Here is a 26,336-nt window from a genome sequence, read left to right as displayed (position 1 = left end):
TATTTATTATTAAAAATTTAATACCTCCCTTCTCCCGAGGGACTCAGGGCGGTGCACAGCCACAATAAAACACGTATATCCATAACATTTAAAAACAATTTAAAACATATTAAATAATTTGGCCCTATATTAAAAAAACAAAACAAAAAACTAAAACACCCATTAAAATGCGTTATTTAAGGCAGCCCAGCCTGTTGAAACAGTAAAGACTTAAGGGCACGGCGAAAGGTACGTAGGTCAGGGATCATATGTATCTCCGGGAGCAGTTCATTCCAGAGGGCAGGTGCCCCCACAGAGAAGGCTCTCCCCCTGGGGGTCGCCAGTCGACATTGTTTGACCAACGGCACCCTGAGGAGTCCCTCTCTGTGGGAGCGTATTGGCCGGTGGGAGGCTATCGGTGGCAGAAGGCAATCTCGTAGTTAAATTAGTAGCACGGTGGTTAAGTGAATCTGGGGTGTTTTTGTTTTATTTTTTAGATTAACAGAATTGGAAGGGACCTTGTAGGTCATCTAGTCCAACCCCACCTCCCTCCCCCCCGCCCAAACAGGAAACCCTACATCATTTCTGACAGAGGGCAGCCCAGTCTCTTCTTGAAAGCTTCCAGTGATGAAGCTCCCACAACTTCTGAAGACAACTTCAGTTTCACTGGTTCAGGGGTGGGCAATTGTGACTCTTTTAGCTGTCTCAGGAATTCTGGGAGTTGAAGTCCACAGGTTGTAAAAGAGCTACAATTGCCCACCCCTGCACTGGTTGATTGCTCTCACTGTCAAGAAATTTCTCCTTATTTCCAGGTTGAATCTCTCTTTGTTCAGTTTCCATCCATTATTCCTTGTCCAGCCTTCAGGTGCTTTGGAAAATAGCTTGACCCCCCTCCTCTCTGTGGCAGCCCCTCAAATATTGGAAGACTGCTATCATGTCTCCCCTGGTCCTTCTCTTCACTAGACTAGCCATGCCCACTTCCTGAAACCGTTCAACATATGTTTTAGCCTCCAGTCCCCTAATCATCCTGGTTGCTCTTCTCTGCGCTTTTTCTAGAGTCTCAACATCTTTTTTATAGGGGGTGACCAAAACTGGATGCAGTATTCTAAGTGTGGTCTTACTAAGACTTTATAAAGTGGTGTTAGTACCTCACTTGATCTTGATTGTATCCCTGTGAAGACTTTAGTTTTCTCTACATTGAATTTCAGTGTTCAAGTCTGTCAAGATCCAGATGGATCTTGAGCCTATCATCTAGGGTGTTGGCTATTCCTGCCAGTTTTGTATCATCCGCAAATTTAGTAAGTTCCCCTTCTATTCCCTCATCTAAGTTGTTTATGAAGATATATATATATATATATTTATTGAAAAGTTTTATAGGAAATACAAACATTTTCTCCCCTCCCCCTTCCCCCCTCACCCCATCCCTCCCCCCTTGCCCTCCCACCCATCCTTTCCCCCTCCCCCTTCCCCCCCACCCCCCTCCCTAGACTTCCCAGAACAAGCACAGGGTATAGCATTCACAAACATAGAACTAAAATGTGCTAACAAATTATTGACTTCAGATTCTCTCTAGGTCTTTAACTCCTTATAGCTCAAAACCCTATAAACAGAAACTAGAGATTGAAAATGTTTCATTCATAAACTATAGAAATCTTCAATCTCATGACTAATACGTCAAGCAAAGGGTCACCCTCCCGCACACACTGCATGGGGTTTTCATTTGATTAATTTTGGGCTCCCCCACTCAGAATGCTCCCTGCATCTTAATGAGATGCAACAGAAAACACACCAGAAACGTGACAGAAAAGACCAGATAGTCCTCAACTTATGACCATTCATTTAATGACGACTTCAAGTTATGACAGCCTCGGAAAAAACTTACATTCTGTCCTTGAAATGACCACCATTGCACAACCCCGTTGGTCACAGGATTGCAAATCGGGCTCTTGGAAATGCCAACCCTTGATAAGCCTAGAGTTCTCCAACATTGAAATATAGCCAAAGTGAGCATCTGATTTCCAGAAAGTGAGTTTAAAGATCTGGTGAATAGTTTGGAAGTGTGAAGCCGAATGGAAATGCCGGATTTCCTCCTTTCATCTCTTATTGCAGAAAAAACAATGGCGACCAACCTGCCTTCCATTGAGGACCTGTATACTGCACGAGTCAAAGAGGGCTGTGAAAATATTTACAGACTCCACGCATCCTGGACATAAACTGTTTCAACTCCTACCCTCAAAACGACCCATCTCCTCCCATTTATGACTGTACGACTGTAACTTTGTTGCTTGTATTCTAATGATCTATATTGACTGTTTCCTAATATGATTTGATTGCTTATTTGTTCCTATGACTATTATTAAGTGTTGTACCTTATGATTCTTGACGAATGTATCTTTTCTTTTATGTACACCGAGAGCGTATGCACCAAGACAAATTCACAGTTGGCCAATAAAGAATTCTATTCTATTCTATTCTATTCTATTCTATTCTATTCTATTCTATTCTATTCTATTCTATTCTATTCTATTCTATTCTATTCTATTCTATTCTGATTTTGCAACCTTCCCAACCAGCTTGATGAATGACAAGAACAATGATCGTAAAATCAAGTATGGTCTCACTTAAAGACCATATTGTTTAGCGACTGAAATTCCAGGACCCAATTGTGGTCGTAAGAAGTTGAGGATTATCTATAATGGCTAGGTGGGTAAATTGACGAGACGCTTCAAATTAGTGTGATTTTTTTACGGTCCGTTGAGAGTGGTGGGAGAGGCGTGTTTCAGGCAAGAAATCCATGCACACTTACCTGAGAGTAGTTAAAACAGTTTTCACTTCCAAATAAAATCCTTGTGCATTAGACACCAGTGATCTTCTGGGGAATGAAAACAAATTTAATATCTTTGCAGGCTGCAAGCCTTTTGTTTTTTATGCCCATCTCGCAGTGCTGAGCCGCAACACCCATCATCCACATCTGGCACAACCAATAGCACTACGATAGGTGTAAAAGATATTTCCAGTTGTGGACAACGGGTCCCAGATGGAAATTATAGTAGTCCTCGACTTACGACCGTAATTGACTTCAAGATTTATGTCGCTAAGTGAAACATTTGTTAAGTGAGTTTTGCCCCATTTTACGATTTTTCTTGCCATTGTTGTTAAGGGAATCATTGTGTTTGTTAAGTTAGTAACAGGGTTGTTAAGTGAATCTGGCTTCCCCATGGACTTGGCTTGTCAGGTCGCAAAAGGGATCACATGACCTTGGGACACTGCAACCGCCATAAATATGAGTCAGTTGCCAAGTGTCTTAATTTTGATCATGTGACCATGGGGATGCTGTATTGGACATAAGTGCGAAAAACGGCCGCAACTCGCTTTTTTCAGTGCTGTTGTAACTTCGGTCACTAAATGAACTGTTGTAAGTTGAGGACTACCTATAGATGCTATAATGTCTGGCCTGGCCTAAATCTTCTCCTTTTTAAATGTAAATTTTAATTTGTTTTTAAATTATGGGGTATTTTAAATTCAGCCAAATTATTTAATTCATTTTTATTCTATTTTAAATTTTTGTATTTATGTGTTTTATCCTCTGGCTGTTCACCGCCCTGAGTCCTTCGGGAGTAGGGCGGTATAGAAATTTAAATAAATAAATAAATAAAATAAAATGTCTGACATTGAACACAATGATTGTTTCTATAGAACAGAGTTTTTCAAACCTAGGGACTTTAAAGATGTGTGGACTTCAACTCCCAGAATTCTATGCTATGCTGGCTGGGGAATTCTGGGAGTCGAAGTCCACATATCTTAAAGTCCCCAAGTTTGCAAAACTCTTAATCAGATGAACTTGAAGATCTCTTTCAACACTTACATTCCATGAATGTTTGTAAATTAGATTTGTGGAACTCTCAACGTCTCCTTTTCTTCTCATATCTTCTAAGAGTTTCACGCAATGCGATCCAGAAGAGCACCAAATCCAGTTCTCTGCATCTCTATTCTTTAACATAAAACCCACCAGCTTGTGAGATAAATTCCTGTCAGCTTGTGAGATAAATTCCCCTAACCTCCTCCTAAAAAACATTATGTTAGGCATACGCAGCACCCTTTAGAGTGGTGCGGTGGCCTAGAGGTGGAGCTGTCGCCTCACAATCAGGAGGCTGTGAGTTCGATCCTAGGTAGAGACAGATATTTCTCTCTCCGGGCACAATGAGAATATAGCTGCTGAATAGAACTCCGCACTGGCGACAGGAAAGGCATCTGGCCAGTATACGCTCAGCTCCATTCGGTCGGCCAGACTCCACCCCGCAAGGGATTATGGGGGTCATTAAAAGATGATGATGATGATACGCAGCACCCTTTAGGGCACGGGTGTCAAACTCGATCGTGTCACGTGACATCACGTGACTTTTTTTCGCCTTTGTGGAGCTGGGGTGAGCGTGGCCTGCGTGTGATGCATCCGGCCTGCGGGCCACCAGTTTGACACCCCTGCTTTAGGAGATCTTCCAGGGCGGGGAAGGCAGTTGTGCGATCACACAACCCCGTGTCTCCTCTCACAGCCCCCTAGGGAAGAAGAACAGACTAGCCAACTGCACTTCACCTATTAAAAGCTCATTTATTGTGAGAAATAAGTGCTAATGATCTGATCCCGGACTTCTACTCCCTGAGGATCTTGTTCTACCATGCTGTCGGTCTCCAGGTATGGAGGCACAGGGACCTCAGTGTCCACCCCTTGTCCTCCATTGATGATGGGCAGCTGGCGTCTCAAGGCCATGTTATGAAGCATGGCGCAGACGACAAAAACTTTTGCCACTTTCTCCGGGCGGAGCATCAAGCGCCCCCCAGTGGAGTGAAGGCAGCGGAACCTCATCTTGAGCTGCCCAAAAGCCGTCTCCACCACCATCCGCGTCGTCTTGTGGGTTGCGTTGTAGCGTGCCACGGGCTCGGGGCCGTCATCAGCGTGCGGGGTCATGAGGAAAGACCGCAAAGGATACCCCGAGTCGCCTGTGGGAGAGAGGAAGCCAGTGTCAGCACACAAGGGTACAGGTAGTCGTCGACTTATAAACCTTTTTATTAGGTTCGCCTGATTTCCCAGTTGCGCCCCCTTCTGGATCGGGACGCCTTGCGCACAGTCACTCACGCCCTCGTCACTTCCTGTCTGGACTATTGTAACACTCTCTACATGGGGCTCCCCTTGAGGAGCACCCGGAGGCTCCAACTGGTCCAGAATGCGGCCGCGCGAGTAATAATGGGGGCGACCCATCGCTCCCATGTAACACCCCTCTTGCGCGAGCTGCACTGGCTCCCAGTGGTCTTCCGGGTGCGCTTCAAGGTGTTGGTTACCATCTTTAAAGCGCTCCATGGCTTAGGACCTGGCTATCTACAAGACCGCATTCTGCCACCGATTGCCTCCCACCGACTGGTACGCTCACACAGAGAGGGCCTCCTCAGGGTGCCATCAGCCAAACAATGTAGACTGGTGACCCCCCCAGGGGGAGAGCCTTCTCTGTGGGGGCCCCTGCCCCTGCCTCTGGAATGAATTGCCCCCAGACATACGAAGGATCCCCGACCTCCGCGCCTTCCGTCATGCAGTGAAGGCCCTGTTATTCCAGCAAGCCGCTCTGATGGGATAAATGGTTTTAATTTGGTTTTAATGGGGTTTTAAAATTGGTTTTAAATGAGAGTTTTAAATTCAGCCTATGATTTAATTATTTTAATCTGCTTTTAAATTCTATTTTGTACATTGTTTTTATTATGGCTGTTCACCGCCCTGAGTCCTTCAGAAGGGCGGCATATAAATAAAATAAAATAAAATAAATAAATAAATAAATAAATAAATAAATAAATAAATAAATAAATAAATAAATAGTTCGTTTAGTGACCGTAGAGTTACAAGGGCCCTGAAAAAAAGGCACTCATGATCGTTTGCCGCACTTATGACCATTTCAGCATCCCCAGGGTGGACAGATGTTTGGCAACTGACTCATATTTATTCAATTAATCAGAATAGAGCTGGAAGGTACCTTGGAGGTCTTCTAGACGAGCCCCCTGCTGAAGCAGGAGACCCTATACCAGTGATGGCTAACCTTTTTGCCATCATGTGCCAAAAGCTGGGGGAGTGCAGGGAAGTAGCCCAAGTGTGTGGCCACACCCATAATTCAATGCACCTTGCCCCTGCACATGAGCCCCCCCCCCCATTTTTAGCACGTGATGGCCCGGTGGGCCCGTTTTTCACCCTCCCCAGGCTCCAGAGGCTTTCTGGGAGCCTGGGGAGGGCGAAAACGGCCTTCCCCATCCCTCCTGGAGGCCCTCCAGGGCTGGAAACAGCCCATTTCCCAAAAGGCCCAAAAATCAGCTGGCCGGCACACGCATGGGTGCTGGAGCTGAGCTATGGCAATGCTCACGTGCCCACTGATATGGCTCCGTGTGTCACCTGTGGCACCCGTGCCACAGGTTCGCCATCATGGCCCTATACCATTTCAGACAAGTTGTCCAGTCTCTTCTTAAAAGCCTCCAGTGATGGAGCACCTACAATTTCTGAAGGCAAAGCTGTTCCATTGATTAATTGTCCTCACTGTTAGGAAGTTTCTCCTCAATTCCAGGTTGCGTCTCTCCTTGATTAGTTTCCATCCACAGTTTCTTGTCCTGCCTTCTGGTGCTTTGGAGAATAGGTTGACCTCCCCTTCTTTGTGGCAGCCCCTCAAATATTGGAATACTATGTCCCCCCCAGGTCTTCTTTTCTCTGGACTAGCCAAACCCAAATTTTGTGATTGTTCTTCATATGTTTTAGTCTCCAGGCCTTTAATCATCTCTGTTGCTCTTTTTTTTGCGCTTTTTCCAAAGTCTCAACATCTTTTTATTTATTTAGGACGGTTACAGAGTCCTGGAATCATGTGATCCAGGGGTGAAATCTACTTACCTTCCCAACCGGTTCAGAAGTGAATGCGCCCTACGCGCGGACTCTCTGCGCATGTGCAAACTCTTCTGGTATAAAAAAACAGGTTACTTCCTGGTTAAAACCAGGAAGTAATGACGACCGGGTGGGTGGGCGGAGCCTCTCGCCGCCATCACTACCAGTTCTCCGAACCACCGGCCGCAATCACTACTGAAACGGCCGAACCGGTCTAAACCAGGAGCATTTCATCCCTGATGTGATCCTCTTTTGCTACTTTCTGACAAACGAAGTCAAATTCACATAACAATCATGTTACTAGCTTAACAACTGTGTTGACTCATTTAACTACCATGGCAAGACAGATCGTAAAATGGGGCAAAACTCACTTAGCAAGAAAAACGGGCTCAACTGTGGTCATAAGTGGAGGACTACCCGTACTCTGGGAATTCCCTCCTTCCTCCCCATCTCCCAGCCGTCCTTGCTTCAAAATGGACAGCTCACTCCCCCCAGAAAGAGCTTACCTAAAAGCCACCCCTTCCCTTCCGGCCACGACTCAAGCAACCTTTGCAATTGGGAGAGTTGGAAGATCCGTGCGTCGTGGACGCTTCCGGGGAACTTGGCCAAGACGTGAGTAAAACAACCCGAGGCGTCGCAAGTGGCCTGCACGTTGAGGCTGTGGAAGTTGTGGCAATTTCGGTACAGCGCCGGCATGTCTGCAGGGGCTATAATAGGCACGTGGGTGCAGTCCACAATCCCAATGACGTTGGGGAATCCCGCGATGTCGAAGAACGCTTCCCTGGTCCGTCGCAGCTCCGAGTCAGTGGTAGGAAACGTGATGTGCTCGTGTACGTGACGCAACATGGCCTCCAGGAACGCATCCAAGCAGCGGCTGACGGACGATTGGGATACCCGCAGGTTATCTCCCGTCATTCTCTGGAAGGAGCCGGTGCCGAGAACCTGGAGGGCTATCAGGACTTTTTGTAACGTCGGAATGTGCCGTCGACTCGCCGAGGCCCCGTCCAGGTAAGGGGCCAGGAGAGTGCACAGGTCCTGGATGGCCTGGCGGTCCAGCCGGAAGCGGGTCAGGCACTCCTCGTCGGACACTTGGAGCTCGTGGGTGCGCATCCGGATGAGGCGGGTTCGACGGGGAGGCCGCCGGCTGTGGAGCTCGAGGTTAGTGGCGTAGACCAGGTCCAGCAGGCCTTCGTCATCAGAGCTGCCCTCTTCTGGATAGAGGGGGAGAGGGGGCCCCCTCCGCACTTCCACCTGCCTGAGAGATCCTGCAGGGCCAAGCAGAGGAAGGAGAAAAAGAAGTTGTCATCTTATTTTATTTCTTGGATTTATATGCTGGTGAGTGTTAGAGCTTTATATAGCCTTATATATGTTATTTACAGTATACATTGTCTGTCTGTCTGTCTGTCTGTCTGTCCGTCCGTCCGTCCGTCCGTCCATCCATCCATCCATCCATCCATCCATCCATCCATCCATCCATCCACCGTGTTTCTCCAAAAAAGACGACCCACCTTGAAAAGAAGCCCTATCCCGGGTACCTTCGAGACCGACTTGTGCCACCAATAGCCTCCCACCGGCCAGTTCGCTCCCACAGAGAGGGTCTCCTCAGGGTGCCATCGGCCAAGTTATGTCGGCTGGCGACAGCCAGGGGGAGGGCCTTCTCTGTGGGAGCCCCAGCCCTGTGGAATGAACTGCCCCCGGAAATGCGTAAGATCTCCGACCTCCAGGTATTTCGCTGTGCGCTCAAGACCCTGTTGTTCCGCCAGGCTGGGCTATCAACATAATAATTTTAAATTGGGTGTTTTAAATTTCTGGGGTTTTAAATTTGAGCCGAATTATTTAATAATTTTAAATTATTTTAATTGATGTTTGTCTGTGTTTTTAAATTGGCTGTACACCGCCCTGAGTCCTTCGGGAGAAGGGCGGTATAGAAATAAAATTATTATTATTATTATTATTATTATTATTATTATTATTATTATTATTATTATTATTATTATTATTATTATTACGTTTTTGAGCATATGCGATCAAATTAAGCCCCACCACAAAATTAGCCCGAATTAAGAACTTGCCCACCATAGGGCGCAGGGGGTGGGCTGAGGCACACAAGTAAAAAATAAGCTAGGGTGAGGATGGGAGGGGCTGGAGCTGCCCTACTTATCAGGCCTCACACACCCCGACACCTGCCTCAGCTTCTTCTGCGGCCGCTGCTTGCCGCCACTCGCACGCATCAACCCTGGCTTCTGTTTTGTCTTCAGATGCCTGGCGGAAGGCATCTGCAACTGATATCAGAGCTCCGGATTCACAGCTCTGTTATCGGTTGCAGATGTCTTCCGGTGGGCATCTAAAGGCAAAACAGAGGCCGGGGCGATGCATGCAAGCGGCGGCAAGCAGCCACAGAAGAAGTGGGCCAGCAGTGGGCTCCTGCTGGGAGGGACTGTCGGTGCCACCGTTGCGAGGTGAGTCAATAATTAGAAACCTCCAAAAAGAAGGCCTAGCCATTTTTTCGGGGGTCAAAAGAAAATAAGACCTGGCTTTCTTTTCGGAGAAACATGGTATCTATCTATCTATCTATCTGTCTGTCTGTCTGTCTGCCTGCCTGCCTATCATCTATGTATCTATGTATCTATCATCTATGTATGTATGTATGTATGTATGTATGTATGTATGTATGTATCTATCTATCTATCTATCATCTATCAATTTATGTATCTATGTATCTATTTATGTCTGTCTGTCTGTCTATCTATCTATCTATCTATCTATCTATCTATCTATCTATCTATCTAATATTTGTATTCAAATTATACAGTAAATAAATATGAATATGTTGTTTTGAAGTCACACCAAATAGCGGTTTGATCTGGATTTCTCTTGTGTTCATTTTCTTCCCATTTTGTTAAGTGACAAAAATAAACTATTAACTACTTATATTTCTGAAAGCGTTCTAAATTTACAGCATTTTTGCACAACTGCCTAAAACCTTTGCACGCTTTTGTGCAAACCTTTGTACTATATATACCCACGTGTGGGGAAATGCTCAATCCACTTAAAGTACAGGTAGTCCCTGACTTACGACCACAGCTGCGATCAGAACCTTTGAATGAAGCCGTTGTTAAAAGAATAACGAGTTGGAAGAGACCTTGGAGGTCTTCTAATCAAGGGATTCCCCAACCTGTAGGCTGTGACCCAATACCGGGCCACAGCCTGTTCACAACCGGGCCCCACTCCCGCGAGAATGGAAGCTCACCTACCCTTCCCACAAAACCCTTCTTTTTCCCCCCCTCTACCTTGCTCTGGGCTGCCAACCCAGAAAAGTTGGGGAACTGTGTTCTAGTCCAACCCCGTTCAAGCAAGATGCCATGTAATTGCTTCACTCAACGATTGCAACCCCAGCATTCCTATTGCAGTCATCATCACCACCATCATCATCATCATCATCATCATCATCATCATCATCATCATTATTATTATTATTATTGAATTTGTATACCGCCCTACTCGCGAAGGACTCAGGGCGGTGAACAGCCAAAAGATAAAATACATATAATACAAATGTTAAAAAAACCCATTAAAATACAATTAAATAATTTGGCCCAGAAAACAAAATTTTAAACACCCCAAATTTATAAGACAAATTTAAAATTTAAAAAATTTAAAAACAGTTTAAAAAAGAGGTTAGGCAAGGCCGGCCTGCTGGAATAGGAATGTTTTGAGGGCACGGCGGAAAGCGTGCAGATCTGTGATCCTCCGTATCTCCAGGGGGAGCTCGTTCCAGATGGCAGGTGCTCCCACAGACAAGGTTCTCCCCCTGGGGGCCGCCAGTCGACACTGTTTGACCGACGGCACCCTAAGAAGCCCCTCTCTGTGGGAGCGTACTGGTCGGTGAGAGGCTACTGGTGGCAGAAGGCGGTCTTGTAGATACCCCGGTCCGATGCCATGGAGCATTCTAAAGGTGGTAACCAAAACCTTGAAGCGCACCCGGAAGACTACCGGGAGCCAGTGCAGCTCGCGCAGGAGGGGGGTCACATGGGAGCGCCACGTCGCTCCCATAACCACCCACGCGGCCGCATTCTGGACCAGCTGGAGCCTCTGGGTGCTCTTCAAGGGGAGCCCCATTAATCAGGTAGCATGAAAGAGCTGCCAGAGGGACTCGGCCTCATGTGAGGTTAAATTCCTGCGGAGGCAGAGATGCCCTCCACAACAGTCTCAGTTTCTCATGGGGCCCCTTGGGAAAATTAATTGCCCACCCTTTATTTAATGGAGTAAGTCATTATACAAAGCATACAAAGCAGATCAGCTCCCCTGGGGAACAACTTGGCAGGAACTAAGGCTTCAACATTCTTAAGAACTTTTATTTTTATTAGTCATATTTCTATGCCGCCCACTCTCCGAGGACTCTGGCTGGCTTACACCAAAGACAGTGTACTAAATAGCATATTGCCCCCTAACAATCTGGGTCCTCATTTTACCCACCTCGGAAGGATGGAAGGCTGAGTCAACCTTGAGCCGTTGAGATTTGATCCGCTGATCTGCTGAACTAGCAGTCAGCTGAAGTAGCTGCAGTACTGCACTCTAACCACTGCGCCACCTCGGCTCATTTTCATATTGTTCCTCCCTCCACAACACCCTAAGCTAGTCCTCAGCTTACGACCATAATTGGGATTGGAACATCCATTGCTAAGTGATGCAATTGTTAAATAAATTGTGCCCAATTTTACACCCCTTTTTGCTGTGGTCATTAAGTGCATCGCTGTGGTTGAGCGAATCCCGTTTTCCCCTTTTGACTTTGTTTTTCAGAAGCAACCAAGAAGATCGCAAATGGCAATCGTGGCCCTCTGGGACACTGCAACCGTCAAAAATACATTCCAGTTGCCAAGCGCTTCAATTTTGATCATCTGACCACAGGAACGTTGCAAGGATCGTAATTTCCAATCCTGTCTGAAAGTCCACAAAAAAAGAGCTACAATTGAGATTGGCTCCAAGGACCAAAACGGACCGAGAAATGAAGATGGGCCCCCATAACCAAGTGAATTGGGTATGTTACCTAAATTGCTGTGTTCTTCTTCGTCAGTTTCTTGCTTGGCTTCTCTGAAAAGAGGCTCTGGCACGGCGACGGACGGAGGCTGTTCGGCCTCGGCCTCTGGAGAATCCTCGTTATCCATTTCAAACAGCCCGAGCACCTGAAACAGGAAAAGATCCCACTTCAGAACAAAATCCAGGACATATGAAGAACGGTTGCAGGAACTGGGTATGTTTAGTTTAATGAAAAGGACTAGGGGAGACATGATAGCAGTGTTCCAATATCTCAGGGGTTGCCACAAAGAAGAGGGACTCAAGCTATTCTCCAAAGCACCTGAGGGCAGCACAAGAAGCAATGGGTGGAAACTAATCAAGGAGAGAAGCAGGGTGGATAAAAATCAATGATTTTTTTAAAAAAAATCAAAAAAATCAGATTTTTTTTTAAAATCGGATTTTTTTTATTTAAATCGGATTTTTTTGATTTTTATCGAATTTATTTTAATAAAAAACTTTTGGGGTAAAAATCTATCGTAAAATAGTTTTCTATTTAAGATACATAAATAATTTAGTTTATTCAGCATGAAATGGAGCTTAGTTATGTAGCAGGAGGCTGTATATTCTGCAACACTGGGACTATCGGTGAGTCAACAGTGGGTCAAAGGAGTAGCAGAGATGACAGTTGCTCTTTAAAAATTATGATTTAAATCGAGTTGATTTAAATCAAGTCTTTTTACTAGTGATTTAAATCAAGATTTAAATTGTGATTTAAATCAACTCGATTTTAAATCAAATCCACCCTGGAGAGAAGCAACTCTAAGGATAAATTTCCTGACAGTGAGAACAATTAACTAGAGCAGGGGTCAGCAACCTGCAGCTCCGGAGCCGCATGTGGCTCTTTGGACCCTCTGCTGTGGCTCCCTGTCAGGTGATCCCACCATTGGCTGGCCCTGCCCCTCACCCTCCCCTCCCGGTCACTCCTCGCCTGGCCTGAGAAGGGCAGACAGAGAGATACAGAGAGACGGGGAGAGAGAGAGACATGGAGAGATACAGAGAGACGGGGAGAGAGAGAGAGACACAGAGAGATACAGAGAGACTGGGAGAGAGAGAGACATAGAGAGATACAGAGAGACGGGGAGAGGGAGAGACATGGAGAGATACAGAGAGACTGGGAGAGAGAGAGACATGGAGAGATACAGAGAGACGGGGAGAGAGAGAGACATAGAGAGATACAGAGGGACGGGGAGAGAGAGAGACACAGAGAGATACAGAGAGACTGGGAGAGAGAGAGACATGGAGAGATACAGAGAGACGGGGAGAGAGAGAGACATGGAGAGATACAGAGAGACGGGGAGAGAGAGAGAGACATAGAGAGATACAGAGAGACGGGGAGAGAGAGAGAGACATAGAGAGATACAGAGAGACGGGGAGAGAGAGAGACATGGAGAGATACAGAGAGACAGGGAGAGAGAGAGACATGGAGAGATACAGAGAGATGGGGAGAGAGAGAGACATAGAGAGATACAGAGGGACGGGGAGACAGAGAGAGACACAGAGAGATACAGAGAGACTGGGAGAGAGAGAGACATGGAGAGATACAGAGAGATGGGGAGAGAGAGAGACATGGAGAGATACAGAGAGACGGGGAGAGAGAGAGACATAGAGAGATACAGAGGGACGGGGAGAGAGAGAGAGAGACACAGAGAGATACAGAAAGACTGGGAGAGAGAGAGACATAGAGAGATACAGAGAGACGGGGAGAGAGAGAGACATAGAGAGATACAGAGAGAGAGGGAGAGTGGATGGGAGAGGGAGGGAGGGGAGAGAGAGAGATGTCAAAATGATTTTGTGGTTCCTGGTGTTTTTTAACAACTGGTTCTCTGCCCTAATGACTGGCTGGGTAGGCGTGGCTTAGGGGGGTTGTCATCTGATTGGTGGAAGTGAGTGACATCGAGTTGGCCACGCCCACCTAGGTTTTGTGGCTCCCGGAGTTTTCATTTCTGTGGGAAATGAATGGGTCCAAATGGCTCTTTGAGTATTTAAGGTTGCAGACCCCTGAACTAGTGGAACAGCTTGGCTCCAGAAGTTGTGGATGTTTCCTCGCTGGAGGCTTTTAAGAAGAGACTGGACAGCCACTTGTCTGAAATGGGATAGGGTCTCCTATTTGAACGAGGGGGTTGGACTAGAAGACCTCCACGGTCCCTTCCAGCTCTATTCTGACTGACTGACTGATAAAGAGACACTTAAAGAGTCAACGTGATAAAGGGTGATTCTGGGTAACCCCAGAAAAGCAATCGTCCGAGAGGCCTCCAGATAAAGAGGAACAAATGAAAGAAAGAGGAAATCAGCAACACCAATGGAGAGGAATTGCTCCTAAAAGAAAACAATTCCTCAGTTAATGACGGCCCCGTTTAGTAACCATTCGAAGTTACAATGCCATTGAAAAAGTAACTTTCAGAACTGGTCTTTGGGCTTAACAAGCCCAAAGCGCTGTCTATTTAAGTGGTTTTAAATTGGAGTTTTAACTTGGGGTTTTAAATTTCGGCCGAAACTGTTTAATTGATTTTAATTAATTTTTAATGATGATGTCTGTATGTTTATGTTTTAAATTGGCTGTACACCGCCCCGAGTCCTTCGGGAGAAGGGCGGTATATAAATAAAATTAACATTAACATTAACATTGTGAGTTTCACAGCCAACCTCGGAGAAGCAACGTTAATTGAAAATCTGGCAATAAAATACCTCATCAGTATTGTGTGGGTTGGAGAATTCTGGGAGTTGAAGTCCACAGATCTTAAAGTCACCAAGGTTGGGAAACACTGGATTAGAAGACTCCATTTATTTAAATCAGTGTTCCTCAACCTTGGCAACTTGAAGATGAATGGACTTTAACTCCCAGAATTTCCCAGCCAGCTATGAGTTGAAGTCCACTCATCTTCAAGTTGCCAAGGTTAAAAAACACTGATTTAAAGGTTTGGCTTTGTTTATCCTCCAGGCATTTAGTGATAAAGATTACAAGTACAGGTAGCCCTCGACTTACAACAGTTCATTTTGTGACCGTTGAAAGTTATAAACACAGCACAGAAAAAAGCAACTTATGACTGTTTTTCACACTTATGACCGATGCGGCGTCCCCACAGTCACGTGATCAAGATTCAGACGCTTGCCAACTGGTTCATATTTATGACGGTTGCAATGTCCCAAGGTCATGTGATCCCCTTTTGCGACCTTCGGACAAGCAAACTCAATGGGGAAGCCAGATTCTTTTTTCTTTTTTATTTGATTTATATGCCACCCTTCTCCGGAGACTCAGGGCGGCTTACAATGTGCTCAGCAATAGCCTTCATTCTTTTGTATATTTATACAAAGTCAGCTTATTGCCCCCACAAACTGGGTCCTCATTTCAGCTACCTTAGAAAGGATGGAAGGCTGAGTCAACCTTGAGCCTTGGCGAGATTCGAACCCTGCAGTAATTGCAGGCAGCTGGTCTTAATAACCAGCTTAATAACAGGGTGCCTTAGACCACTGTACTACCAAGATTCATTTAACAACCGGGTTACTAACTTAACAGTTTCAATGATTCACTTTACAACTGTGGCAAGAAAGTTCGTAAAGTGGGGCACAATTCACTTAATAAATGTCTCACTTAGCAACACAAATCTTGGGCTCAATTGTGGTCGTATGTCGAGGACTACCTGTATAAATATTATAAGATATGCTTCTCTGTCTCCTTTCATTCCTTCTAGCAATATTCTATTTATGGGTTTCAGGTAGTCCTTGCCATACAACCACAATTGAGCCCCAAATTTCTGTTGTTAAGTGAAACATTTGTGAGTTTTGCCTCATTTTACGACCTTTCTTGCCACAGCTGTTAAGTGAATCATTGCAGTTGATAAGTTAGTAACATGGTTACTATTAGATTCTATTTATTTGGGTTCTATTCAATTGGGCCAAACTATGTTATAATAATAATTTTAATTAGCAATTTTATGATGTTTGTGTATTTATATTTTTCTTGACTGTACACCGCCTTGAGTCCTACGGGAGAAAGGCGGTATAGAAATATAATAAATAATAATAATAATAATAATGGTTGTTAAGTGAATTTGTCTTCCTCATTGATTTTGCTCATCAAAAGGTTGCAAAAAGTGATCGTATAACCTTGGGACACAGTACCGGTCATAAGTATGAACCAGTTGTCAAGCATTTGAATTTGCTGGCTGGGGAATTCTGGGACTTGAAGTCCATGCATCTCAAAGGTGTCAAGGTTGAGAAACATTGCTCTAAATCAGGGGTGGGGAACTATGGCCCTTTTATGACTGGCTCAGGAATTCTGGGAGTTGAAGTCCACAAGTCATAAAGGGGCCATCGTTTCCCATGCTGGCTCAGGAATTCTGGGAGAATAGAATAGAATAGAATTTTTTATTGGCCAAATGTGATTGGACACACAAGGAATTTGTCTTGGTGCATACGCTCTCAGTGTACATAAAAGAAAAGATACATTGGTCAAGAATCATAAGGTACAACACTTAATGATAGTCATAGGGAAACAGTCAATATAAATCTTAAGGATACCAGCAACAAGGTTACAGTCATACAGTCACAGATAAGAGCCTTGGTAGTACAGTGGTCTAAGGCACCCTGTTATTAAGCTGGTTATTAAGACCAGCTGCCTGCAATTACTGCAGGTTCGAATCTCGCCAAGGCTCAAGGTTGACTCAGCCTTCCATCCTTTCTAAGGTAGGTAAAATGAGGACCCAGTTGTGGGGGCAATAAGCTGACATTGTATAAATATACAAAAGGATGAAGGCTATTGCTGAGCACATTGAAAGGCACCCTGAGTCTCCGGAGAAGGGCGGCATATAAATCAAAATTATATAAAAAAAAAAAAGTGGGAGGAGATGGGTAATAGGAACAATGAGAAGATTCATAGTAATGCAGCCTTAGTAACTAGTTTGACAGTGTTGAGGGAATTATTTGTTTAGCAGAGTGATGGCGTTCGGGGAAAAACTCTTCTTGTGTCTAGTTGAAGTCCACAAGTCCTAAAAGGGCCATAGTTCCCCATTCTGGCTCAGGAATTCTGGGAGTTGAAGTCCACAAGTCCTAAAGGGGCCATCACTACCCACCTCTGCTAAATAAATAAATCCCAATTGCTCAGGAGCAACAACAGAACAAGGCTGGTGCCAGTTGGGCTTTTCAGGAGCCTCTTTGGAGACTGTGACCTGGGGTTTAATGGGAAGGGGGGATCCAGAAGGACGCTTATCAAGCCCCTTACTCTATATCCACACCCTCCCCCCAACCCTCCTCCCGAAACCACGTTCTTACTTGCTGTTCTTTCCTCTCCACTTCCCGCTGCATCTGCAGGAAATCCTCAGCCAAGGAAGCCGCCTGAGAGCAGGTCTCTGGCTCATGTTCCCGGACCCAGCTCTGGATCTCCGGGGGCAGAATGGCCAGGAACTGCTCCAGAATCAGCAGTTCCAGGATCTGCTCCTTGGTGTGTCTCTCCGGCTTCAGCCACCGGTGGCAGAGGTACCAGAGCTGGCTGCACACCTCGCGAGGACCTTCGGCCTCCTGGTAGCGGAACTGGCGGAAACGTTGGCGTTTCATCTCCATGCTGGCCGAGTCGTCTCCCAGAATTTCTTCCTTCACCTTGACCATCCCCGATTCTCCAATTTCTCCCGCGTCCAAGAGGTTTTGGGGCTCTGAGCTTTCCTCGCTGAGGACCAAAGGATGCCGGCTGGCCCGGCCAACCCTGGGCCACAAGCGGGTGACTGCTGTCCCCTCAGCGGAGGGAGAGAATCTCCGCCGGTCTTCTAACTCCGTGGGGCGCAGTAGATTCCTCCACCCCGAACGAGGGGAACGACTGGCGTTGTGATGCACTTTGTGCTGGGCCGTCCTCGCTTTGGGCAGCCTCTCGTTTTTTTCTCGAGATCGGCGAGAAACCACCGCTTTGCCCCTCCACCTTTCCTCTGGGTCTGGCGTTTCAGGTTCCTCGTCTTCCATTTTTGTTCTGCGGTGAGCTCCCTGCTCTGAGGGACCTTGGAACTGAAGGTTCGGCGTCGATCCCTGTTTTGTAGACATCCCCAAAATAGGCACGCAAATGAATTTCCCTCCCTCTCTCTGCAAATGCAAGAGGTTTCGGGAAATGAAGGATCTCAAGTCAGCAACGGGACTGTTTTTCCTGGAAGGCGAGGCTGAGAGGGATGGAAGCTTTGTCTCAAAAGGGCACCCCGAGTCTCCAAACGAATGAAATCAGGGGTTGATAAAAAAGTCTTTTACCTGAAGGATGGGAACAAAAACAGAAAGGGAGGGGGACTAAGAATCCCTCAACAATTTAGCCACCCCCAAATCCCTCTTGGAAAGAAGTCAGTAAAGAAGTCAACACAACAAGGCTTGCTGGGGAATTCTGGGAACTGAAATCCACACATCTTAAAGTTGCCAAGGTTGAGACTAAGGAGACAAACATCAAGCAATCATCATCCTCTTTTAACAACCCCATAATCCCTTGCGGGGTGGAGTCTGGGCATCTGAATCAAGCTGAGTATTTACTGGCTGGAGCCCTTCCTGTTGCCAATGCTGAGTTTTTTTTCAGCAGATATATTCTCAGTGTGCCCAAAGAGAGAACTATCTACCTCTACCTAGGATCAAACTCACAGCCTCCTGATTGTGAGGCGAGAGCTCCACCTCTAGGCCACCGCACCACTCATCAAGCAGAAAACAATACAGTATCCTAATCAAGGAACTATCAAACAGAAAACCACACCCTCACCAGCATAAGCAGAGAAAGCTCCTGAATATAAACAAGGAAGAAATCCCTCAACAGATTTCATCTGTTGTCCTGAAATGTTTTGAGAGGCTGGTGTTGAACTATATTAAGGCTAGTCTTCCATCTATTTTGGACCCATACCAATTTGCATATAGGGGTAATAAATCAACTACCGATGCTATGTCTCTTGTTGTCCATACTGTATTGAATCACTTGGAACAACAGGGGACATATGCGAGGCTGTTATTTGTGGATGATAGCTCTGCCTTTAAAACCATTTCACCCAACAGGTTGTTTTTTTAAAATGTCCAATTTGGGTATAAAATAAATCAGAGGATTTGTTTGTGGATAAGGGATTTTCTGACAGGTAGGCCACAGTCAGTAAGGATGGGATCTTGCCATTCCTCTACTCTGATACTAAGCACAGGAGCCCCCCAGGGTTGTGTGCTAAGCCCTTTCCTTTATTCCTTATACACACATGACTGTGTTGTGACTCCGACCCCCGAGGCCGACTTATCGGAGGGAGAAGGCTCCGAACATGAAGGAGAGGAGTTGGCCAGGCCTCCCTCTCCAGGACCCTCCTCTCTGGCAATGCCTGAGGTGTCTCCCAAAGGAAAAGAGATTGGCCAGGAGCCAGGTATCTCCTCGCAGTCGGACAGTGACGGAGATAAGTCTTGGCTGGATCCACGCCAGCGTCGGAGAGACAAGCGTACGCAGCAGAAAAGGAGGCGTGCCAGAGATTAAGCTGAGTCACTGGACCACACCCCACAGGGGATAAAAGGGGGTGAGGTGGCCATTTAGACTCTGTGACAGACAAAACTAACTACTAGCGAGTCACATTGTATCTTTGAAACAACGTTATCTGCCTTGGATTTAATACGGACTGGACTTGACAATTCTTGAACTGTGTGTATCTTGTTTGGGTTTATCTGTCGAAGGAACAACCCCTCCCTCTATGAGTAAAGTTCTTGGCAAGCAGCTACTGGGTTGCTGCCAATCCTCTTATCGAAAGAATTTGTTGTCTGCCAGTTTTATTTAACCCCAGGCTATCTATTTGTGTGCGTGTGTGAGACAGGGACAGAACAGACTGCACCCCATTGTATAACACCAACGCAATTATTAAATTTGCTGATGACACAACAGTGGTGGGGCTTATTAATAAGAACAATGAGTCTGCTTACAGGAAGGAAGTACAAGGGCTAACACTGTGGTGTAATGAAAATAATCTCACACTTAACACCACAAAAACTAAAGAACTTATAATTTACTTCAGGAGGAAGATAGATGTACATCTACCATTGTACATAAATGGTGAGGAGGTGGAGAGGGTAGGTAGTTTTAAAATTCTGGGCATCCTGAGAATGCTCAGGAAGATAAATCTATCTCAGCATCTACTTCTGTCCTACTGTCGCAGCACCATTGGCTGCATGGTATGGGAGCAGCTCTGTAGCAGACAAAAAAAGCTCTACAGAGAATCATTAAAACTGCCCAGAATATCATTGGACTCCAATTACCAGCCCTGAACAACATCTTTGAATCTCGCTGTTTGAGAAAGTTGCATAACATTCTCAGAGACTCTTCCCATCCTGCTTACAATCTTTTTGGACTGTTGCCTTCTGACAGAAGATACAGAACAATTAAAACTCGGACCACACGTTTTCTGAATAGTTTTTATCCCAGAGCTATAATTGCACTCAACAATGAACTAAATCAGTGAGCTGTCGGACAGCATTACTTGGTCTGTTGTGTGGATGTTTGGGTGGTTTAGGGGTGGGGAATTGTGGTGGGTGGGAGTGTGTTTGGAGATTATGTGTGTTGGACCTGGTCTTTGGGTGTTAAGTGAATTTCGTTGTATGGGTATACTGTGTATACACATACAATGACAATAAAGTTATTTATTTATATAAATAAATAGATAAATAATAGATAGAGATAAATAGATAAAGATAAATAGATAGAGATAGATAGGTATAGATGGATAGATAGATAGATAGATAGATAGATAGATAGAGGTAAATAGATAGATATATATAAATAGATATAGAGATGTATATATAGATATATCTTTTATATATATATATCTATTTAGATAGATAGATAGATAGATAGATAGATAGATAGATAGATAGATAGATAGATATAGATGGATGGATGGATAGATATAGATAGATAGATAGATAGATAGATAGATAGATAGATAGATAGATAGATAGATAGAGGTAAATAGATATATATATATAAATAGATATAGAGATGTATATATAGATATATCTTTTTTATATATATATCTATTTAGATAGATAGATAGATAGATAGATAGATAGATAGATAGATAGATAGATAATGGATGGACAGATACCTAGCATCTTCATTTGCAGGACAGGCTAATTTCTATTTTAATCTCAGTTACTGGGTAACCAGGGGAAGTATGTTATAGAAACCCATCCACTGGATGACACACAGCCCCAAATCTGACTAGCCGGTGACCTTGCTCAGCACAGCTTTTCTTAGGTTCTTGTCACTAAAATGCAAAAAGCTGTTAAAACAATAAGCAGGAACATCAGTCCTTGCAACTCATTTCAGCCTATTTGTAATGAGAGCTTACCTTTGTTTACACACCCCGCAGGCACCCTCTTACGCCGAAATCTGGCATCTTCTGGTCATTCTTACGAAGTTCAGAGCTGGAAAAGGGGCACATGAAAACTCACAGATTAGAACAAGGTTTCTCAGCCTCAACCACTGTAAAATGAGTGGACTTCAACTCCCAGAATTCCCCGGTCAGCATAGGAAACGCTAGATTAGAGAAAAAAACCTCACACACATGTAAGAACACACATTAAGGAAAACGCACGAAGGGGGGCACCGATGGGGAAACCTGCAGTTCAAACACTGATGATGTTTGTTTGTTTGTTTGTTTATTATTGATTGATTGATTGATTGGTTCGATTTATATGCCACCCTTCTCCGGAGACTCAGGGCGGCTTACAATGCTTTTAAGCAATAGTCTTCATACTTTTGTATATTTATTTATTTATTTATTTTTATTTTTATTTATTTTTATTTATTTATTTATTTATTTTATTAAATTTCTATACCGCCCTTCTCCCGAAGGACTCAGGGTGGTGAACAGCCAGAAGATAAAACACAGAGATACAAAAATTTAAAATAGATTAAAAACGAATTAAATAATTTGCCCCCCCCAAGCAGTGTTCTTTTTTATACCAAGTCAGCTTTTTGCCCCCACAATCTGGGTTCTCATTTTACCTACCTCGAAAGGATGGAAGGCTGAGTCAACCTTGAGCCTGGTGAGATTCGAACTTGCAGTAATTGCAGGCAGCTAAGTGCTATTTAACAGCACTTTAGTCTGCTGCGCCACCAAGGCTGTTACCTAGTTTGGTAATGAAATACCTGCAAGAAAAACCACCAAGCTCAGAGATCATCAAAGACCCCACAGATTTTCCACTCTATTTATAGCCCAACTGTCTAAAATCACCTGATTCAACAGCTTTCCAGGCCTTAGGACATCCATTCCTTCATTGTCACTTTATGTCCCATACAATATTGCTTTTAAGATTACGCTTTGCTCAAGAACAGCCCCCAGAGTTAGTCAAATTGGGATGGATTATGCATATAAATAAATGAATAAAGGGGGTAGAAATAATATAGACCAGGTGGTCCTGGACTTACAGCCTCAACTACACTCAAAATTTCTGTTGCTAAGCAAGGGCAGTTGTTAGGTGAGTTCTGCCCCGTTTTACAACCTTTCTTGCCCCAGCTGTTAAGTGAATCACCGCAGCTACTAAATAACACGGCTGTTAAGTGAATCGGTTGACTTTGCTTGTCAGAAGGTCGCAAAAGGGGATCCCACGACCGTGGGGGGAAATGGCAACTGTCATAAAAACAGGCCAGCTTGCTAAGAGTGAATAAACTTTGTTTATTCTGAATGTTGATCACATGACCCTGGGGATGTTGTAAGTGTGGAAAAGCAGTTATGTCGTTTTTTTTCAGTGCCATTGAAACTTCAAACGGTCAGTAAATGAACTGTTTTAAGTCGAGGATTACCTGTGATTTCCAGAGTCAAAGCAAGAGAAGGAACCCTTACGGCCTGCGAAATACCTCCACCATCACACTTTAAACCTCCAGCACACATACAGTTGAGATTTCAACACGTAGCACATTTGTGTATTAGGAAGTAGCAATCAGAGATAAAAACAAGCATATTATGCCTGAATCATAAATAACAGAAAGGCCCATTACAGGTAATCCTCAACTTACAACCATTCACTTAGCGAACAACAGCACTGAAAAAAAGTAACTTATGTAAGTTGTAAGTCCTTGAACTTATTTTTATTTTTTTTATTTATTTTTATTTATTTTTATATGCCGCCCTTCTCCGGAGACTCAGGGCGGCTTACAGTGCGTTAAGCAATAGCCTTCATACTTTTGTATATTTTATACAAAGTCAGCTTATTGCCCCCACAAACCGGGTCCTCATTTTACCCACCTTAGAAAGGATGGAAGGCTGAGTCAACCTTGAGCCTGGTGAGAATTGAACTCGCAGTAATTGCAGGCAGCTGGATGTTAAATGCTGCCTTAGTAGGAGGCATTAGCCTCCTACGCCACTCAGGCTCCTCGCAATTTACAACCATTGCAGCACTCCCACAATCACGTGATCAAAATGGCAACCAGCATGGATCTACAAAGGTTCCAGCATCCATTGTGGATCACCATTAGAGATCCTCCCAGCCGGCTTCCAATCAGCAAAGTCAATGGGAGAAGCGGATTCGCTTAATGACCACGGGATTCCGTTAACAACCGCATCGATTTGCTTAACAACCGTGGCAAAAAAAGAAGAGTCTCAAAATCAGACTCATAACCTCCTTGCTTAACAACAGTCCATATTCTGGTCCCAGTTGCCGTCACAAGTTGAATTCTACCAGTCTTGGGAAAAAAAGTGAGCTATTTAAAGAAGCATTCGGGAAAACATCTGCAAGCGTTATTTGGACTTGTTTTTTGCTTTCATAAAATGCAAATTATTTTTTTAAAAAATCAGGCCACAGTAGAACACTTCTGAAACCTGTTTAGGAATGTTGATCCCTTGTGCCGTGGTAGTGGTGGGGGCACAGATGATTGTGATGTGCTCTCTTTGCAGCAGCTTCAAAACTGATTTGCTCATCCTTTGTTCAACCGGGGATCTTTTGAAACACTTCTGGATTTCAACTTCCAGATCAAATCGCAGCTGGGGGGGGGCACCAAGTTGGCAATGGCAGCCCACCACAACCTGTTTTGGGGCAAAAACTCCCTAGTTCCTTTGGGATCCACCCCAATGAATCCACTTGGGCTTAGACGAGACTTTGGATAGTGAGAATTCTGCACTGGAGTTGTTGCCGGCTGAGAAAACCCTCACCGGCTCAAAGCTGACTCAGCCTTCCATCCTTCCTAGGTCAGTAAAATGAGGACTCAGATTTTGAGTGGAGGGCAATATGCCGACTCTGTAAACTGCTTAGAGAGGGCTGCAAAAGCACTGTGAAGCGGTAAATGTCTATGGAGATTCTCAGTCATCCAGGTCGTGTGTCTCAAAGGTGCTTTTTTTCAAGAGGCCACTGGACTTTGTGGTTTTTCTTTGAAGACCTTTCGCTTCTCGTCCCCACCCTATTGGCCTTCCGAAAAGCAGTGAAGACCTGGCTCTTCTGGCAGGCCTGGGGCCATTGATCTCAGCTGCTGCAGATTTGGCGAGATCCGGCCACGAATGGTGTGAATGGGTTTTAATTGTTTTTAATGGTTTAACTTCTAATGTTTTATATATGGTTTTTGGGTGCCTTGTAAGCCGCCTTGAGTCTTCGGAGAAAGGCAGCATACAAGTTGAACAAATAAATAAATAAATAAATAAATAAATAAATCCATGGATGGATTCATGGATGAGAAGCGAAACATCTTCAAAGAAAAACCCCAAAGTCCAGTGGCCTCTTGAGAAAAGCACCTTTGGGACACTGTGAAGCAGTAATATACAAGTCTAAATGCTATTGCTAGTGCTATTGTGGGGGGTTCAAAGGAGAGAGAGAGAAGATCGACCGATCTACAATACAGTAGATCCGGGGGATTTCCAAGGGGTTACCCAGAGCAACAGTAACATCAATTCCCCATCGCTGAAAAAAATACACCGCCGTGAGCTAAGAGCCTTAATCCCAGACACAATAGCCTCAACTCCCGACATCTCTACAACCAGCGTCCTTGCAAAAAAATAAAAGATAAAGCAGCTCTCCCGAGTCGGGCTTTCCCTCCTCCGTTTCTCACGTGCGTGTCCGCTCAGTCCGATCTCCGTGTCCGATCGAGAAAAAAAAAAAAGGGGGGGGAAGAAAGAGAAAAATAAAAGTCGATCCCCGGACCGCGCAAACCGAGTTTAATCCAACCTTTCCGAAACTCAACTCTGCCCTCAGGGCTTCCCTTTTTGTTTTGTTTTGTTTTGTTTTGTCCCGCGGGGCTCCCTTCGGAGCTTCCAGAGCCGCGAGGAAATCCCCCCCCAAAAGATCCAAAAAGATCCCGCAAGCTTCTTTCTTCCCCACACATCTCCCCACCCCCTCAGAAAGTCAGATCGAGCGACGGCGCAAAAAGCGATTTCATTCCGGATCCAATTCTTTCCAGGATCCGGCGGCCGCCTCCTTTTATATATATATATAAAATTATATATCTATTTTCTATATATATATGTATATTTATATATATATAGTGTATATATAGTAATATATATATACACTAATTATACACTAATTGATCCCCTCCCCTAAACGCACAAAAGGTCCAGGCGGCGATCCCGGGTGCGAGGCGCTCTCTCTCTCCGCCTTCCAGGAGATCGGATCTGGGGGTGGGGGTGGAGAGCGAATGGGGGGGAAGGAAAGAAGGGAAAAAAGAGGTAGAGAGAGAAAAAAGGGGGGGGTAAAGGTGGTGTGGGGCGTGAGTTGCACGGGGATCCCTGCCTCCCTCCCTCCCCCTCGCCTTGTCCTTGGCTCAGCCATTGTCCTGCGGGGAGAGAGGGTGAGGCCATGCTGGGTTGGGAGCCGCCGCGCAAAAAATAAAAACCTCCCTTGGCTACCCGCGATCGGAGCCTGGGAAGCGGGGCGGGGGAAGAAGCAGCAGCAGCAGCAGCAGCCCGGCTCAATTTACTCCGGATCCGTTTCTCCCGCCTCTATTACTTTTATATATATATATATTTTGCAAGCGAGCGGGTGGGGGGGGGAAGTTCCCTTCTGTTGCAAACACCTCCCGCCCGCCTCGCTCGCTTACCAACACCGCGCGTCCCCCCGGCACATTTCTTCCGCTCTCTTCTCGCTCTCTTTCGATCTACCCTCTCCCCAAAAAAAAAAAAAAAAAAGGAAAGAAAGCAAAACAAAACACAACAACTCGGATCCAGTTCGGGGCTCGCTTCCCCTCCCATCAGAAAAAAAAGGGAAAAAGAAAAAGAAAAGAAAAGAGGGGCCTGGGGTTTCTCAAAGCCTCTCTCTCCAAGCTCAAGTTTCTCGTCCTCTCTGGGAAACGGCGGGGGCCTCTATCGGTTTAACCCGTCCGGCACCTTTCCTTCTCGGGAAAGGAAAAGGATCCGCTCCCCCCCACCCCGATCTCTCCCTCTCCCCCCCCCCCCCGCCACCCACTCCCCACCCACCGGGTTTTCTGGAG

General features: G+C 45.2%; 1 protein-coding gene across 1 annotated transcript; it reads right to left on the bottom strand.

Annotated features, from left to right (window-relative positions):
• Positions 1–4,585: 4,585 nt before the first annotated feature.
• LOC139310004 (uncharacterized) lies at positions 4,586–26,175 on the bottom strand. The gene is made up of 6 exons (XM_070934182.1): positions 25,947–26,175; positions 21,271–21,346; positions 17,225–18,178; positions 11,928–12,063; positions 7,387–8,145; positions 4,586–4,974 (listed from the first exon to the last, which is right to left on the bottom strand). The coding sequence occupies exons 3-6, from the start codon at positions 17,978–17,980 to the stop codon at positions 4,586–4,588; spliced, it is 2,040 nt and encodes a 679-aa protein (XP_070790283.1). The 5' UTR covers positions 17,981–18,178; positions 21,271–21,346; positions 25,947–26,175.
• Positions 26,176–26,336: the final 161 nt, after the last annotated feature.

The sequence above is a fragment of the Pituophis catenifer genome, unplaced genomic scaffold (assembly GCF_029215685.1).
Source record: "Pituophis catenifer annectens isolate HBS135680 unplaced genomic scaffold, rPitCat1.0.hap2 SCAF_2, whole genome shotgun sequence".
Classification (NCBI taxonomy): Eukaryota; Metazoa; Chordata; class Lepidosauria; order Squamata; family Colubridae; genus Pituophis; species Pituophis catenifer.
Note: the sequence above shows the minus strand (reverse complement) of the source record. Positions and strands in the feature narration are given on the sequence as shown.